Raw genomic sequence first — 18,156 nt, 5'->3', positions numbered from 1 at the left:
ATCTGCTCCCTCAGACTTGCTCATGAGGGCCTGTGACACCCAGCCAAATTCCAACACCACACCTGCCTGCACCCCTAACTCTAGCAGGTTGGCCCCAGGTTTGGGAAGGGGTAGAACAAGCCACTGTAGAGCCATGTCTCCCGCACTCCCGTGCCAGGCCAGATCCCCACTGGGCATTTCTGACGCTCTCCATTCTCAGCCTCAGCAGTCACCGAGGTGGGACACTGGAGGACAGGTGCCTGTTTGTACCCTGACAAAGGTCACCTATGGAGGCTTTTTCCTTCTGTAATCCTGACACCCATGCACACCTCTCACAGGCTCCAAAAACCCCTGGCATGGGGTTCCCTGCCACCCATGTGGCCCCCTCTGTGCAGGTCTGTGCTCAAACCTGCCAGCAGTGGGCTATGTCTGTGGCTATGCAGCTGAACACAGGACATGGGCCACAAACAGGCAAAGCAGGTGTCTCTGACACCCGAGCTGCATGCTCTGGAACCTATAAGAAACCTTGCTTACAATACGTTCATGGGACAAACTAAAAAAATGGAAAATCTAGAATTCTACACACCAATGACAGATTCTCTTATTTGCAGAGACTGACAAACAAACACACCTCTTCAGTTTCAGCTGTGCTGCGAGAACAATTTTATCTGTCAGTCTGCGTGGCGACCAGTTCTGACTGACATTTATTTAATGGCCACTCAGAGAGCCTCCACTGCGCCTGTCTACACCCTTAGGCCCAGTGTGCAAATCTCAGACCCTATAGGCCTGGCCCAGATGTCACATGTAATTCTGCACCGTCTAAACTAGGGACTCCAGAGCCCACCATGTCCTGGCTGGTAGGTTTCTTCCTTTGCTGTCATAAAGATACTGCAACGGAGAGAAAGCTCCGTGTTACGAGCAGATCTGCCTCAGGTGCCTCAGCGGAGAACCACTCCCGTGTGTCCAGGGCCCAGGCAGGGCGGAGTGTGTTTGGACCTCTCTCGGCTGCAAAGGCCCTTAGCCCATCAAGGTGAGATGACACCCACGGACGGGGTTACAGAAGTGAGACGCAGCCAGCATGAAAACCGCTACCACAGGGCACCTGGGAGAAGGGGGCAGCCATGGCTGCTTTGCAGATGTCGACGCACAGACCAGCAGGGCCCTGGCTGAACCTGCTCTGAGGTCCTGTCCCAGCTCTGCCTCTGAGCTGGGGATCCATCAAGATTGTCTGGGAGCTCTGAGCCCCAAACACCCCTTCTTTTATTTTGTTCTCTTGGAACAAACAAAACCTCTGCACACAACAGAAGCAAGATAAAGGCACATGAACCACAAAGTCACCTAACTCCTTTCTCTCCTGCTGCCTCCAGCCTTTCAGAACTTGAATATTCTTAATTTATAATTTTCCTAGAGTGTGAACTGGATAGTGACAGCTGCTGAGGACACTGGGCAGAGAGGGGGGACGTTCACATGAAAATGTCAGGATCGATCACATGAGAGGAGGACCACTCCCTGACCTATGAAGGCAGGATTCTGTGCGTGAATATTTGGGAATATTCGGCATAGCAGGGTTGACTGGAAAACCCGTGTGTTCAAACACCTTGCAGTTCTCACTCCCAGGGCTTCCGCCTGAACACAGATCCGCAGAACACACTCACCAGCTTATTTGGGTACCGCAGGACCACCGGCTGGACAGGAACTCCCGGGATGAAGGCACCTGCAGAGAAAAGGGACACAGGAACCGTCTTACTGCCAGGGTGGCAGGTCCTGTGCCTGCGTGGCTCATGCTGGCCTCAGAATAAAATGGGATTTCCTGCCAGGCTTTCCTGGTTAGCAGCAACCCAATGCCTGGAAGGTCCCTCCCCATCTGTGCTGGTGGAAAATACAGAGAATTCCAGGGTCACAACCCTGCTGGCAGGAGGCAGACAGGAGTGTCTCCAGGCTGAGCTGCACTTTGATAGGACAACTGGAAGCACTGGTGGGAGTGAGGGTCTCCCCCACTTTTTCAAGGAGAAAAAAATAATTAAGAAAACTACAGCCTGGCTGTGTGGCTCGGTGATTGAGCGCTGACCCATGAACCAGGAGGTCACAGTTCGATTCCCAATCAGGGCACATGCCCAGGTTGTGGGCTCGATCCTCAGTGGGGGGCGTGCAGGAGGCAGCCGATCGATGATTCTCATCATTGATGCTTCTATCCCTCCTTCCTGCTTCCTTTCTCTCTCTGGAATCAATAAAAACATTGGAAAAAAACCTACATACCAGGTTTGAAGGTAATTAGGCAGGTCCTGTTGGTACAAGTTCCCTCTGGAAAAATCATTATCTTGAAATAAAAAAAGAAGAGAAAAAAGAGTTCAGCAATAAAGAGACATAATTCAGAATTCACAGGTGCCAATTTTCACAATCTATTTCCCTACTGCTGACATAATTTAGACACTTTAATCATTTTCAGTTGAACAAGGTAAAATGCATTTTGGAAGATTATGCTGATTTCTTCTCTATGAAATTTATTAAAATCTGGAAGCAACGCAAGTAGACAACAGCATGTACCTTCTTAGACCAGGGAGTTGCATATGCTAACTGTGGTCCCTGCCTCCTGGCTGCTTCAAGGACCAGACACAACTGCACAGAACAGGCTGTCAGCGGGAGCAGGCGTCCCGAGGCAGAGCGGGACAGGGACACACAGATGAGAGCGTGTGGCTAAAGGACTCGGGACACGGAATGGCCCTGGGGATGGGGGTGCTGGCCGGCAAGTGGAAACCCCAACAGAATCCACAGTAACACCTTCCCCATAGCTGAAAAATACCACCTGTGTGGGTGCTTTCAATTCTGGTCCCTGAAGGGCAGACCACCTCCAGATAACAAAGAGCCACCAGGGGTCCAACCCTGGCATCCCCGAGGGTCTGGCAGGTAAGCTGAAGGAGGGGCAGGAATGGCCTGCACTGGTAGGGGTGGCAGCCAGGGAACCACTCCAAGTGGCTGCCCATGGGTACAGGTGCTGGGAGCCAGCCCCCCTTGTGTTTCCTGAGCAGCCAGAACCCAGAGTCTGGGGGGATTTCCAGCTTCTGAATGTCAGCACAGTTTAAAAGAAGAAAATTACAGCTTGGGTCAAACACTTCGACGGATAACAGCAGCTGAGGCCTGCGCCTCACGGCCTGGGTCAGAAACCAGATGCACACAGGAAGCTCAGCCCATGACCCCGAAGCAGTGGGCACCTTATAGACGAATGCTCTGCTCAGAACCGAGGTCCTGCCGACCCCGCGGACCGGGTAGCAGCTCTTTCTGACTCAGAACTTATACAAAGATTTGTTGTCAATAAAGACGATTGTGGGAACTTGAGATACAAGTCTGAATGGTTTCTTCTTCTTTCTTTTAATTTTAAAATTCCAGAATCAAAAGTACCTGATATTTAGCAGATTCTTGGATTTACACTCATCAGAAATAAAAGGAAACTAAACACAGCCAGCCCCTATGGAAGGCAGGTTCTGGCCCTTTTATTTCTTCTCCCCTCAGTCTTTAAGCTCACAACTTCTGGAATAAATCCACTCAAACGCAAGCAGGGCCCGGTTACCTGTGGCCACTTGCCGTTTGACTGCGCCCGTCTCTTGATTTCCTCCACGGTCCTCCTGCGAGAATCCTGGTCTGACCGGGACACAAAGACAGGCCGTATGTACTTGATCAGAGCTGAAAGGGAAGGGGAGATGTCATGTGGGGATACACCACTTCCGCTGAGCAGGATCTGGTGAGAGGTGAGACCCCTAGAGGTCCCAGGGGCTGTACCACGGGGTGGGTGGGAGTCCATGCCTGGCCACAGGGAACTGGGAAACCACCAAAGCTTCCAGTAAACTTAGAGGACAGCATGAAGCCTTAGTAACAACACTGAGAGTCCACAGGAGGTTAATCAGGGAAAGAGCAGAACAAGGCTGACCCATCAGGGAGCAGACAGCCTCTGTCACTGTAAATAAAGAAGGGTGTGAGGGCCATGAACTCAGAGTCGCAGGGCCCAGGACACGTGGCTCCTGTTGTGGGGTTAACTGTGTCCCTCAAAAAGATATGCTGATGTCCTAGCCCCAAACACCTGTGAGAGTGATCTTATTTGGAAAGAAGATATATTTTTTAAAAATATGTATTGATTTCAGAGAAAAGAAGGGAGAGGGTGAGAGGGATAGAAACATCCATGATGAGAGAGAATCATTGACTGGCTGCCTCCTACATTTCCCACACCGGGGATCAGGCATTTGCGCTGACTGGGAATCAAAATGACTGACACTTCCTGGTTCATGGGTTAATGCTCAACCACTGAGCCACAGTGGCCAGGCAGAAAGAAGATACTTGCAGGTGTACTCAAGGTACAGGGAGGTAGTCTGGATTGAAGTGGGTCCTAATCAGTGACTGGGTTTCATAAGAAGGGGTAACAGACACAGAGGGAGAGAACCATCGCCTGCCTCTGCTAGACAAGTCCTGCTCCAGAACCCACGTGAGATTTAAAAGGCAGCCTGTATGGCTTAGTTGGTTAGAATGTTTGTCCTGTGCACTGAAAGGTCATGGGTTCAATTCCCAGTCAGGGCACATACTCAGGTTGTGGGTTCCATCCACCAGTCAGAGTGGGTACAGGAGGCAGCCGATCGATGTTTCTCTCTCACATGGATGTTTCTCTCTCTCTCTTCCTCACTCTCGAAATCAATAAAAATTATCTTTGGGTGAGGATTTGGAAAAAAAAAAAAAAAGGCAGAGGCTGGTTGGCGAGGAGGAGAGGAGAGGCAGGGCCCAGGCAGAGCAGCTGGAGGAACCACGGGGATGCAAACCTGGCACAGGCTGGCCAACCCTCCAGGGGCACCATGGGCAGTGCTCCAGAAGGGCTGGGCCAGGCTTGGCATGAGAGTGCTTTCATCTGTGAAGTGAGGGGACCATGTAGAGCACCCAGGGGGCCACCTAGAGTGCCCAGGATTCCTTACAGCCTCCACAATAATGGTGAGTGTGCTCCACGGTGACCCCAAAAAGATGTGCCTATGTCCTAGCCCCCAGAATCTGTGAATATGACATTTTAAAACAGGTAAGGATCTTGATGTGAGCTCACCCTGGATTATAAGACACACAGAGACACAGACACAGGCAGAGGCCCTGGGACAATGGAGAAAGAGGTGGAATGACTGGACCGCAGGCCCAGGGATGCCTGAGCATCAGGAGCTGGGGAGGCAGGAAGGCCGCTCTGCCCCCCAAGTCCCATCAGGGGCTCAGTCTTGAGATAATGTGATGAGGGCCTTCTGGCTCCAGAATGAGAGCAGACAGTTCTGTTGTTTTAAGCCACAGTGATCTACCATGAAGTCTAGGGACCCTCCTGTGCCTGGGTTTCGAGAACAATAACTAGTGTGCTGGGACGGAGCCCTGTGCTGTGCCCAGACTTTTAGGATCCTCGGTGATAGAACTTGAAGAAGTAATTCAACAAATTATATTTAAGGGCAGTAATGAAAAATAAAACCCACAATGACTATTGCAGAGGAAATCACAACAAAGGAAAGATAACAGGGACGCAAACCCAGGGCCTATTTCACATGGGAGTGACCTGCACCGAGGGCGGGCCGGGAGGGCCTCACTCACTTCCCCATATCGGGATGTCTCTGCTCTCGGCCTTCATCACGATGGAGGACATGGTCATGGTGACGGGGATGGCATCGAAGTAGGAGGAGTGTGGTGCCAGGGTGAGGATGGCTGCCTCGGTAGGCAGGGCCTGCCGCCCCTTCACGGTCACCTGGTGGAAGCCACCGACGAACCACATGGTCCGCATAATAGCCTTGAGCAGGAAGTCCACGACCCTGCAAGAGAGGGTGAAAGTCAAACGGGAGTCTCCTTCTTCCTGCGGACAGTCGTGGACATCCTTGAACCAGATGAGCTCACCAGGAGAGCACAGGGACTCGCTGCAGCCGAGGCCGGGGAGAGGTAGACGCAGCCAGCAAAACAAGAAGGGGCACATGGCGGGTAAAGGGTCACAGAGGTGGGGGGATAACTGGACACTGAGGAGACAGTGTGTCCAGGTGGAGGGAGCGTCCTGACATCGAACTCTGGGTGTTGGTCCCTGAACATACAGGCGTGTGAAGAGTGGGACAAGAGCCCAGTCCACCTGGGTCTTTGAGATCCATGTGGTCCTGGAGACTGCTGATCTGCATGTTACAAATGGTTTTGCTACAAAAGGGAGCAAGCACCCGGACAATGGGAGAGGTGAGAGCTGGCCCGTGTGTTGATGGAACACTCCACCTACTATTCCCCTTTCCCCCCACCACCATGAAGCAATGACAGCTGACGATGCACAGGAGGGGCCTGAGGCCACATCCTGGGACTGCGAGGACAGGAAGGGACTGGGCCATGTCCTGGAGTTGCAAGGAGCTTCAAGCTCAATGCAGGGCCAGTCCCTGGGCAGCAGGTCTCGAGGCAGCTAGGCTGCATACTGGAGGGCAGGTGGGGGCTGCTGGGCTTCTCCAGGGCAATCCCAAGCTAAGATCTCGGGGTGGGGGATGTTTTCAGGATAGCAGAGAAAAGCTGAAAGTAAGTTCAAGTCCAGGCCCTGGTCTCCAGTGCACACATGGCACCAGGCTGTCATGAAGATGGACTTCTCAGATCTGAGAGCAGAGTCCCCACACGGAGCACTCGGGACTGAACCATGTCCCCCAAACTCCTATGTTGAAGCCCTAATCCCCAATATTTTGAAATAAGGTGAAATGAGATCATAGGGTAGGGCTTGCATCTGATAGGATCAGTGCTTTATAAGGAGAGGAAGAAAGATCAGAACACTGTCCTGTGAGGACACAGGGGGAAGGTGGCATCTGCAGCCAGGAAGAGACCCTTCCCAGAAAGTCAGCCATGCCCGCACCCTGGCCTCCGACTTCCAGCCTCCAGGCATGAATATCTGTTGTTTAGTCCCGGCTGGTGGTACTTGGTTAAGGCAGCCTGACAGGACTAAGACACCCTCTTTCTACCACATGAGCTAGGTGTGTTTGTGTGTCAGAACCAAGACGACCATTACCACAGCCCGCCTGGCTCAGGTGTCGGCCTGCTGATCAGGTGTTGCAAGAAGATACTAGTTTTTACAACACTGTGTGTTTTGAAAGTAAGTGACTTAGAGTAAGTGACTTTTGTGAAAGGGCGCACTTCCTTTCATTAACAAAACCTAAGATTTTTATTTTAGGAACTTTTGAATGACACTAACATACATTGAACAAAAAGGCTCCCTAACCTAACATCGGTCTACTCAGAGCCGCACAGCTGTGCACAGCGGGGAGGACCCACCTCCCCACTCACTGCACAAGTGTGCTCCCCATTGTGCACGAGGTCGAAGGGCATATGCTCTGAGCCCTGTTATTTCAAAACCTGTTTCCTCTTGCCTCCCTGGGTCCCACACTTGGGCACAAGTCATTGTGTGTTCCTCTCAGTTCAGTGGGCAGTTTGTTCTCCCATTTGTTTTAAATATATTTTTATTGATTTCAAAGGAAGGGAGGAGAGAGAGATACAAACATCAATGATGAGAATCCTTTATCGGCTGCCTCCTGCACGCCCCACATCCCACACTGGGGTTTGAGGGCTGGGGGACATGGAAATAGCAGCCATGTGGCTGGAAGGACCCTGTTGGAAGCTGGAGACCATGGCAGGGGTGTGGCAGGAGTCGCAGTGTCCCAGCCCGGAGAGCGCAGCCCTGGCACACAATGCCCCGGGAAGGGGAGGATAAACACTGGGTGGATAGAAGTTGTGAGAACAAAGACATGGCCCTGTGACTCCCCACATCAGAGCACCACTGACAGGACTTACTTCCGCCACAAGGCCAGGGGCTGCTCCGGGTCCCTCTCAGCGGGTCCCAGGGAAGCGACGAGCGCGAAGGGCCAGGCGAGCAGCATCATGAAGGCGGCAAGCAGCAGCCGGATGGGAAAGAGCGTCAGCGTCATGACCGCGATCTGGGGAGACAGACTGAGGTTGTTCCAGAAGCACGGTCATCAGGGAACCTCTCCTCTGGAATCCTCGTGTGGAAGCTACCAGGCACTGGCGCTGGACCTGCCCTGGCCAGAGTACTTTCATCTCAGGAACAGTCAGGTGGCTGGAGCAGCAGCGACACCTTACCCAGGTTACAGGGGACCTGCTACCCCTTTCCCGCTCCATCCTAGTCCTAAAGTCACCCCTGTGGGAGGCCGAGGACTGGAGTTGGGGGACCCTCTCAAGTAGTCAACAGTGCTCTGCCCCAACTCCCACACCTGCAGGCAGTCTGAGCCCGAGCCTTATATGACACGAGGACACTGTCACAGCACTAAGATGTCATCTGTGAAATGGCAAGATGGCAGGGGTGGGGCTGGCAAGACTAGGCCCCAGGAAGACCAGGGAATTCGGGGGGCTTAGCAGCCCAAGGAAGTTATAGGGCACGAGCCCAGCAGAGAATGTGCCACCGCGGGTCTAGCTGGGAGGACGCCAGGAAGGTGGGTTGGGGCTCTGTGGGCAGGGGCAGGCCCTGCAGGTGAGGGGATAGTGCAAACACGGGGAGTGGGAATGATGGACACGTGGGTTCAGCCGAGTGGTCGAGTCCAGGTGGAAGGACAGCTGTCACTAAAACACAAGCACTTCCATGCACAACGACGTTCTGGCTCTGCACCAGCTGATACTCAGGTGGTCAGTCAGAAGAGGACCGGGAAGGATGATAGAACTGAAACTTATAAAGGCGTATGACCCATACTGCAGTGTTCGGTTACCTGCAATAATACACACTTCAAATATGCAGGTTTGGTGCAGAGAAGACAGAAAAGACAGGAGGTCTGTGGTGAGGTCTCATGCTCTCGGCTGGCCAAGCCTGAACAGCCCCACCTGCCTCACCTTGCTGGGCCTCTGTCACCTGCAACTGAGCGCATGTGGGCTGTTCCCTCAGCCTCTGCAGATTCCCTTGGGCTCCCTGTCAAGACCAGCACAGCCCAACATGATATTCAATGCCAGCCATTTAATGTGTAATTATTAATTTCCTAGTGGCCACACTTTAAAAAATATAAAGGTGATGAAATTTATAGTTTATTTAATCCAATATACCTGCAATATCACTTCAGCATGTACTCAACATAAAAAATTATGAGGTACTCCATGATTTTTCATGTCAGAAATCCAGTGTGAGTTTTATGCTTATGGGGCATCCCAATTTACACTCATCTCGTTTTTTGTTTTTTAAATATATTTCTTTATTGATTTCAGAGAGGAAGGGAGAAGGAGAGATATAGAAACATCAATGATAAGAGAGAATCATTGATCGGCTGCCTCCTGCACACCCCCAACTGGGGATCGAGCCCGCAACCTGGGCATGTGCCCTTGGCTGGAATTGAACCTGGGACCCATCAGTCCACAGGCTGACGCTCTATCCACTGAGCCAAGCTGGCTAGGGCCACTCACCTCGTTTTAAGTGCTCAATAGCCACCTGTGGCCGCGGCTGCCTGTTGGACAGTGCGGATTTGATAACCATGTTTTGCAAATGATGGAAATGTTTACTGGCCCTCTTCTCCTCCTCTTGCAGGAGCGGGGTGGGGAGAGCCCAGCGGGAAGCTCCAGTTTCAGCAGAGGCTGCACAGAAGCGGCAATCCCAGACCTGCTGTCCTGCTGTCCTCGGTGACCATGCTTCCCAGTAAGTGGTGCTGGCTCGAGGCTGTCAGGAAATGTCTTACTGGTGAGAACGCACCTTTGCACTCCTGGCTTTCTGAAAGCTTGGCTTTGCTTTACATCGTGACTGGGTGCTGAACTTTATCACAGGTCTGTGTCCAGTGGGTAAACCTGTGCCTGTCCTCACTCACCACAAGTGATGTGTTCACAGCTTGTCTCACATTAAAACCTTCGCAACAGTGCTGGGAAGTGACACTTAGTTTCTTTTCTTAAAGCAGGGGTGGGGAACCTTTTTTTTTTGTCAAGGGTCATTTGGATATTTATTAACAACGTCTGCGGGCCATACAAAATTATCAACTTAAAAATTATGTTGCTATGAAAAAAGCTCCTAGATTTATTGAATTTCAAATTCCAACTAATGTTGTCTTGGCAGGGTCAGGTGTCCCTGTCTTAAAGGAATTGCTGGGGGAAAATAAATGAATGAATGAATGAATGAATGAATGAATCGCTGGGTCTGCCCGTGAATACACCTCGGAGACCGAGTCATTGAGATCCTCGGTGACCCTGACCCCTGGGTCTCCTCCCGTGCTGCCTCCTCTGGGTGAATCCTCTGGGAACAACATTAGAATTCCAGCCAGCTGCCACTCTGGAGAAATTTCTACGGAGATTTCTGACTGCTGTTTCCATGTTTCTAAGACTGCTGTTTATCAAGCTTTTCTCTTTTCTCTTGGTTTCATTTCAGTACTTTTGTCAATGAGGAAATCTCCGAAGTCCTCAGACTTTTCCTCCCCCCCTAAACTTCCTGGCATGAGTGATTTCAGGATAACCGAAGCTGCCCATGACATTCGTCGTGACTTTTAGATCAGTCCTGATCTACAATCTCATTGTTTATATTATTTGTGCCTTCTAGAACTTTTCAGCCAATATTGAGATATTCTTCTATTTTATTCATCTCCTCTAGAACCAGTTTGATACTGATTCTGGCTCTTACCAGAGTGACTCCTACTCTGAGTCTATGCCAGCCGTGGGCAAACTACGGCCCGCGGGCCGGATCCGGCCCGTTTGAAATGAATAAAACTAAAAAAAAAAAAAAAAAAGACCTTACCCTTTTATGTAATGATGTTTACTTTGAATTTATATTAGTTCAAACAAACACTCCATCCATGCTTTTGTTCTGGCCCTCCGGTCCAGTTTAAGAACCCATTGTGGCCCTCGAGTCAAAAAGTTTGCCCACCCCTGGTCTATGCTAACGGTCTAATTCACATCTTGCAGTAAAAACCAGGAGCATTAATTTCAGAAATACCTTCTTTCCCAAAATTCACACTGAGAGCACACAACTTTTTCTTAAGTACCTCTTTAATCTAACCCCATAGGTTGATTGCCTTTCCTTTATTTTTAACATTTAGTTTAAAATATTATGTCTTTTTCCATCCTCTGTGATTATTTTAGAATTCTGTTGCAGAGGGAAAAGAGGTCGCAGTCTGTAGGTGACACTTCCCTCCTGTTCCTGAGATGTAACCCCATCTCCCTGCACCCTTCTCCCAAGCCCATGGGCCACCCTCACTGTTGGGGTGCCCTCACTTTTGGGGTGCTGGCTGGGAGCTAGCTCAGCAATCCTGCTCTGCCATTAAAATTGACAGCTGGCCCTCCCAATTTGCAAAGATATCATGTTACAGGAGAGTTTACAATTTGTTCCCATAAATCACCCTTTGTCTGGTGCCTGTGCTGCAGACATGTGAACAGGCACAGAACCTGAAAATCCCAGGAAATCTGCACTTGAATGGTGTGGCATTTATACCACACCCTGCTCTGCAGGCATTTTGTAGATTTTTTTTTTTCCAAGCATGTTTTTATTAACTTTAGAGAAAGGAAGGGAGCAGGGGAGAGAGATAGAAACATCTACGATAAGAGAGAATCATCGATCGGCTGCCTCCTGTACACCCCCTACTGGGGATAGAGCCCGAACCCAGTGCCCTGATTGACAATCGAACCAGTGGCCTCCTGATTCATAGGTCGACATTCAACCGCTGAGGCACACCAGCCGGGCTGCAGGCATTTTCTGTTTCCAGGATAGTTCCTACTATAAATCATGGTCTAAAACAACTGTATCTCATGGGGTTCCAGAAAGAGCATGTGGTTCCCAGCAGACTGGGACCTGCAGACTAGGATGGAGGCAGTGCCTCATTCCATCTTGACAGGGAGAAGCTGTCAAGACCTGATCAGGGGACCGGAGCCTGCCCAGCAGCCTGACTTGGGGCTGGAGTGCTGTTGTCCAAGTTATTTGGTTAATTAGCAATACATGTTCCTGTAGCCAGCAGCCACGGGGTCCACTCGGCCATTCCACATGGGACACAATATGTGAACCTCAGGGGATGCATTAGTGCTCCTGCTCCTGCTCTCGGGGCATCAGGAAGGACACAGTCCTGGTTTCTGAGTTTCGCAGCAAGCAGGGGAAGGATAGGCCCTGACCCTCCGCAAACAGACAAGCCTCCAATGACATGGTGGGCGGTGGGACATAAGGTATACCCAGGGTGAACCACCTGGCTCCGCCTGGAGGATGAGGAGGAAGCGGTTCTATTGGTGTGTGTGTGTGTGTACTAAGTGTGTATGTACTACATATGTATAGTGTTGTGTAAATTGTACCTCCACAGGGTGCAGGGGGTTCCCAGCATCCCAAGCTAAGAGCCCACATGTTTTCCGGTGCTCCACCAGGTCCCCATGGCTCGGCCTTCACCTCACCCAAGCATGTGGCCTGTGTGTTCTCTGCCAGGTGAGAACTCAGGTAGGGCCTGTGTGAGTGCACCTGCCAGCTGGCAGCCCAGGCCCGCTTTCCAGGAGCGGGGTGTGGGCACTCGGAGAGGCTGCTGATCCCAGTGTTGCTGGGAACAGAGCTGGATGCACCAGGGACAGGTGAGCTGAAGACCACCTGTGTGTGACAGACCCAGGGGCAGCAGAGGGAGGAGCTCTGACTTATGAGACACTGAGGACAGGTCTTGAGGTGGCAATTCGTTTCTTTTCAAAGATGGTAGGCTTAGGTGAGCACATAGGACATGGACAAATACTAATGAGTGTGGGACCTGGGTGTGGGTAGAGCCTGGATTAAGGGGGTTGCTACAGCAAACATAAAGATGGGACCCTAGGGCCCAGAGATGCTGGGGCTGACCTGCTGTGCCACCGAGGGGAAGTGCCACAGGCCAGGGTCCCACCCTGCTCCCAGCCCACAGGGTACCACATGCAGGCAGGAACTAAAGGGGGCTGCTCACCAGCTCTAGGGGTGCCTTTCAGAACAAAGGGAACAATACAACAGACAAATCAACTACCCCAATCAGTTAACCCACAAACCCCTGCCTCTCCACAAACCAAAAACAATACAAACAAACCAACAACGGTAGCGTGTGCACCAGGGGCAGGGCATGCTGAATGAGATGCAGACAGGCAGGGCCGCTGCTGGCGGGGGGTAGGGGGGAGGCAGGGAGAGTCCTGCCAGGGAATGCAGGGTGTGGTCCGTGTCCCAGAGAGAAGGTACCCACAGTGGATAGGCAGGACAGAGAGGTAGGCAGCTTCCCAAGATCAGTCAGCTGATCAGAGCAAAAGCCAAGGTTCAAGGAATAGACGAGGTGCCCTGAGGGGAAAGTCCCAGGCCCAGGACTCAGTCCTTCCTCCATGCACCTCCTGCCCGTGGACCCTGGCCTGACACGGGGACAATGGCTCTGATGTTGACACCCCACCAGGTCTGCTGCCCAGGGCTCCAGACATGCGTTGTCAACAGCATAACTGAGAACCCACAGCCATGCGAAACCACCACCCAAACTGAGCCCTGCTGGCCTGCTCCTCTCCAGCCTTCCCCTCAAACAGGCGACTCGTCCCTCAGGTCCTGCTTGGGCAGCAGACACACACTTCGCAGTCATATCTGCCATCTCTCTTTCTTACCAATTCCTAATAGTTCCACCTCCGAAACAAATCCAGAATCTGAGAGCCCCACTCCTCCAAGGTGCAACATGGCAGCCCCCACCCTGGTTCTCCACACACGGCCAACCCCGTCCCTTGGTGCTCAGAGCTCTGCATGGCTGCCAAGTCACCCTTTGACCCCAGGCCCCCCGCATGACCTCTGCTGGATACACTGGCCTCCCTCTGTTCTCCTACCACACCGGGCACCCAGCACCCCTGCAGGACGGGCCTTTCCCCAAATCACTGGAGGGCTGGTACCAGAACCCTCGCTCACATACCTGGCCATATAAGAGGGCCCATGTTGGACCTCCAGAGAAGGAATTGAGCCAGACAGGTACACCAAGCCTTTTCCTGGGAGGGGGACTCCTGGGACAGGAGCTATGAATGAGGGCAGATCAGCTGGAGACTGGGGGTGGGAGGACAAGGGCTCATCTTTGGAATGAAGCATGCACTAGGGTTCAAAAGTTGTTGGAGCAGCGGTTTCTGGGGCTGGGTCTTGTGCACTCCACTCCACAAACACACCCTGGGAAGCTGGCCTTGGTCATCTCCAAGCTTGTGTCACGAGGAACAGGTTGGAGATGCAATGCATTCATCCCGCAGGAAGCTCTACGGGGCAATGTGAGATAAACAGGAAAGCCTTGCCCAGGGAATTAATCTTGTTTTTACTGTTACTTATTAAAAAAATAATAAATAAACCAAGCTGTTCTTGCCAATCCTGATTTAGAATAGACAGAATATTCTACAACTGGGAAGCTGACGCCTGGTGCCCTGAGAAGTTGGCGGTCCCCACACCTCAGCCTGTCCAGGCAGGAGGTGGTCCACAGAGCCACGTAGAAACAGTCAAATCTACTGGGGCCACTTTCTCCTGATGCAGTGAGACGTCTCATTTTATTTTTCTTTTTAAAGAAAAAACAACTTAGAAAAAGCACAGTAATCCTCACAGGAGTCCCACCAGCTGGCACAACCCAGCACTTTCCTTAGAAAACTCCACCAGCCACAGCAGCCTGGAGCCGAGCCTGGAGGAGCTTCCGAGGTCAGCCCTGGGCCCAACGTGGCAGATGCTAACCCAGCAAACCCGCCCGAGCTCTCCGCTGTGCTTCCCCGTCACCACCACATCCCTGATAGATACAAAACACTGCTGGGCCCAACTCTCTGCTGCCTTCAGTATGGGATAAACGGGAGCGTTCACACTGATTCTAAGAGTTAGAATACGTGAATGCAAAAGGGAAACAAAAAGCTGATGTCTCAACAGTCGGGGTCGGTTTTACCTCGTCACATACAGGCCTGCTCTTAGGAAAAAGCTTCCTCTTTACAGAAAGAAGCATGAAGGCGGCTAGTGAGCCAAAGTGTCAACGTGAGGGATGGGGTGGGAATGACTGCTGGGGGGCCAGGGAGTGCAGGTCACATCCGAGGGCAGCTTCAGACGGAGAGTACAGAGTGTGTATTGGGTACCTGGACTTTTGTGACTTGCCCAAATTCACATGGACTATTTGCCTTTTTCTTACTAACATGTGAATGCTGACTGTCTTCCTGACCCTAGGTGTCAACTGTATCCCACTCTGAGGCTCCCTGTCCACAGACCTGTGTGACCGTTAGGATAACCTGTACCTCCAATGAAGAAAACTTCCAGCACCCATGCTTACTGCTACATACGTGCTATTTCTTCTTAGCTATCCCACTCAAATCTAAAATTAAATGCAGCTTTTCTAAAACAGCTATTTTTGTCTTTCAAACTCTTAGCCAACCCCAACATCCCTGCCGTCCCCATCATCACTATTCAAGAGCTCTCAACTCAAATCTTAGCACTCACTGCCCAATCTGGAGGCGTCCGCAAAGTGTCTCAGTCATTCCCTTGGAGTTACACTCTGCCCTGCAGTCGGTGGCCAAGCAGTCTTCCTGGATGGCCGCACTGACCACTCTAGGCCTGCAGTGATGGTGGGTCTCCTGAGGCAGCAATGGGCATCCACAACGCTCCTCAGAGGTCAGCACCTCTGGTGTACGGCAACCCTCAACATGACACCCTATAATAGGAACCACCCCCTTCCCCCTCCCCCCAACCAAGGAATCCCACCACCACCACTACCAGACAGTCCTTGCTTGCCTGCCATTTAGCCAGTGCCCGAGGGTCCAGCCAGAAGGCCAGCTCAGGCCTGAATCTGGCTCCATCAGCACTGATGGTTTCACAGGCCCAGGGTGTGCAGGCCCCTGGCACCGGGAGCTGGGGAAGAGTTTGAGGCAGTAAGGCCCACAGTCCAGCTGGTGAAGGAAGCATGAAATGAACCCCTCAGTCAGCAGTCAACACAGTGGGCAGCATGGGGCTTCCAGGTGAAGGGTGCAGGAGTGCAAGGCACTGCGGTGTAGGTGGGCCCTTACTGCTGGGGTGCTCAGCAGAGCACTGGGCCCAAGGACATGCAGCAGCAGGTGAACAAAAGAGCCTCCACACGAGGCCAGGGAAGCAGACCCTCAGGGACATCAGCAGCCACCTGCCACATGGACTCAGGTCTCCAGGGAAAACTACCACCCAGACGCCAATGGAGGCTCACTGGTCAGTGGCTGGGCCCCAAGACAGAGGAGGAACAACACAAATGAGCAGACAATAGGTGTCCAGGTGTGGTGGGCACACCTGGAGTGGGGTGGGGGTGGAGGGGATTATCTCTTCTCCAAGGGAGTTGAGGGAGGTCTTTATAATGTCCAGTGGGATTCAAGCAAAGACTGAGAAAGTGCAAGGGGGGAGGGGCATGGGAGGGGTTCCACAGGGGGAAGGCTAGTGCAAAGGCTCTGGGGCTGGAGGCCAGGCTTGTGGGAGGGGCAGGTGGGGCCAGGAGGCTAGGCAGGCAGGATGGGCAGGGGTAAAGCACACAGGCAGGACAGCCACATGGGACACTAATGCTCCACTGGTTCAGAATGATGGCATCCTCGTGGTCCCCCCCGGCCCCCCCTCTGCCCCCATGCTCTCCCTGTCTTCATTCCTCCTACTCCTCAGTTTCTACAAAATCTCATTTACCTGGGTTTTCAGGGCCCCTTGGCTGGAGCCCAGAGTCTATCCCTGTGGCCCTGGGATTTGGGATGTGAAATTCCACAGTAAACCAAAAGGCAGGTGGGGGTCCTGGGTGGGGGGCAGAAAGGCTGGGAAGTGTAGCTTCCTGGGCTGGACATTCCACTCTGGGACGAGGCTCAGCTCCCAGGCAGGAGCTGGCTCCACATCCCGTCTTAAAGGCCGCAGGATCCCAGCAACACCTGACCTGCTCCCACGGCACCTCACTGTGGGCAGGACACCCTGTAATTACATGAAGAACACAGAGTTCCACTTGCAGAAATGGACCCAGGAGGCTGGGAGCCCCACAGATGGGTGTAGAAGCCCAGGACAAGCGAAGCTGGATGACAGCCCCCAGGGGGTGGGGTAGGGCCCCACAGAAGTAGCCTGGTGAAGGGCCAGGATGCAAGGGCCACTCTAAAAGGTGCTGGCTTATCTTTCAGAATGTTCCTGAGGGATAAAAACTTAGGAGGAAGCCGAGGGCAGTGGGGAGGGGAGGGCACAGGCCAGGCACAAAGAAGACCTCGTCCTGGTCCACTGAAAAGTGATGTCCAGAAAGAAATGACAGGGTCAGAACACCAGTGGTCCCAGTATGGCACCGGGAGGGGCCGGCAGAACTAGAGTGCTGCAGTAAGCACCAGAGACAGACAAGTCTGCTCATCTGACAGGTGGGTCCCTACAGGCCCCTGGCTGTGTCCCAGATAGAGCAGCAGGTCCCTGTCCTTGGGGCTCACAGGCCAGAGAGGCCTCAGGTGAGAAAGTGAGGCAAAGGCCCCAGTCCCTGCTCCTAAGCCAGAGGTTCTCAACCTGTGGGTCGCGAACAATGAAAATACATCCTGCATATCAGATATTTACATTATGATTCATAACAGTAGCAAAATTACAGTTATGAAGTAGCAACGAAAATAATTTTATGGTTGGGGGTCATCACAATATGAGGAACTGTATTAAAAGGTCGTGGCATTAGGAAGGTTGAGAACCAGCGCACAGCCCCCACAATTTAACTGTCTGAAGTCGGGTGTGTCCCCCCTCAGGCAGCAGGGCCAGGGTCAGTGGGCAGCTTCACGGGTCATGTACCGGGGGAGCCTCTGGCTCAGGGGGAGGGCAAGCAGGGGCAGGAAAGGTAGGGGGTGCAGACCACAACACACGGGAGGCAGGGACAAGGATGCTGTGAGCACCCCAGCAATAAGGGCCCACCTATACAGCAGGCCTGAGGGATTCTGTCCCCAGCTCAGCTCAGCTCAGAGTTGTAGCTCAAGGAAATCCCTTATCTCTAGGGGCCTTCATGTCCGAATAAAAGAATCTTGAAATTCAAGAATCTTGAAATCTAGCATTTCCAGCCACTTTTATTTGTTTAGCAAATACCTGCATAGCCAGCAGGGCCCAGGTGACAGGGTGTCCTAAATCTCCCATGGTGGGGCCCTCCCCAGAAGTCCTGGGCTCCCAGCTATGGGGAGAATGCCTCCAACTGCAGGCAGCCCCCCACCTGGGCACCTACTCATGACTATACCCAACCTCAAATACAGACAGCGACCCAGAATATCAGGGCTCTGCTCCCCAGCTTCAAAGAGTCTCCAGCCCACCAATAACAT

The 18,156-nt window shown here is 52.4% G+C and overlaps 1 protein-coding gene across 2 annotated transcripts in view; it reads right to left on the bottom strand.

Moving 5' to 3' along the window:
- The window catches only part of LPCAT1 (lysophosphatidylcholine acyltransferase 1), a 36,624-nt gene that overhangs the window by 12,273 nt on the left and 6,195 nt on the right, over nucleotides 1-18,156 (bottom strand). For both annotated transcript variants that reach the window (XM_036308632.1, XM_036308633.1), the window contains exons 2-6: nucleotides 7,771-7,913; nucleotides 5,572-5,786; nucleotides 3,545-3,657; nucleotides 2,236-2,296; nucleotides 1,635-1,693 (exon numbers count right to left, since the gene is read on the bottom strand). In XM_036308632.1, coding sequence (XP_036164525.1) covers nucleotides 1,635-1,693; nucleotides 2,236-2,296; nucleotides 3,545-3,657; nucleotides 5,572-5,786; nucleotides 7,771-7,913 — 591 coding nt within the window. The remainder of the gene's footprint in view (nucleotides 1-1,634; nucleotides 1,694-2,235; nucleotides 2,297-3,544; nucleotides 3,658-5,571; nucleotides 5,787-7,770; nucleotides 7,914-18,156) is intronic.

Source organism: Myotis myotis, unplaced genomic scaffold, assembly GCF_014108235.1.
Source record: "Myotis myotis isolate mMyoMyo1 unplaced genomic scaffold, mMyoMyo1.p scaffold_m19_p_5, whole genome shotgun sequence".
Lineage (NCBI taxonomy): Eukaryota > Metazoa > Chordata > Mammalia > Chiroptera > Vespertilionidae > Myotis > Myotis myotis.
The sequence above is the reverse complement of the archived record's forward strand: the minus strand, read 5'-3'. Positions and strand labels throughout refer to the sequence as shown.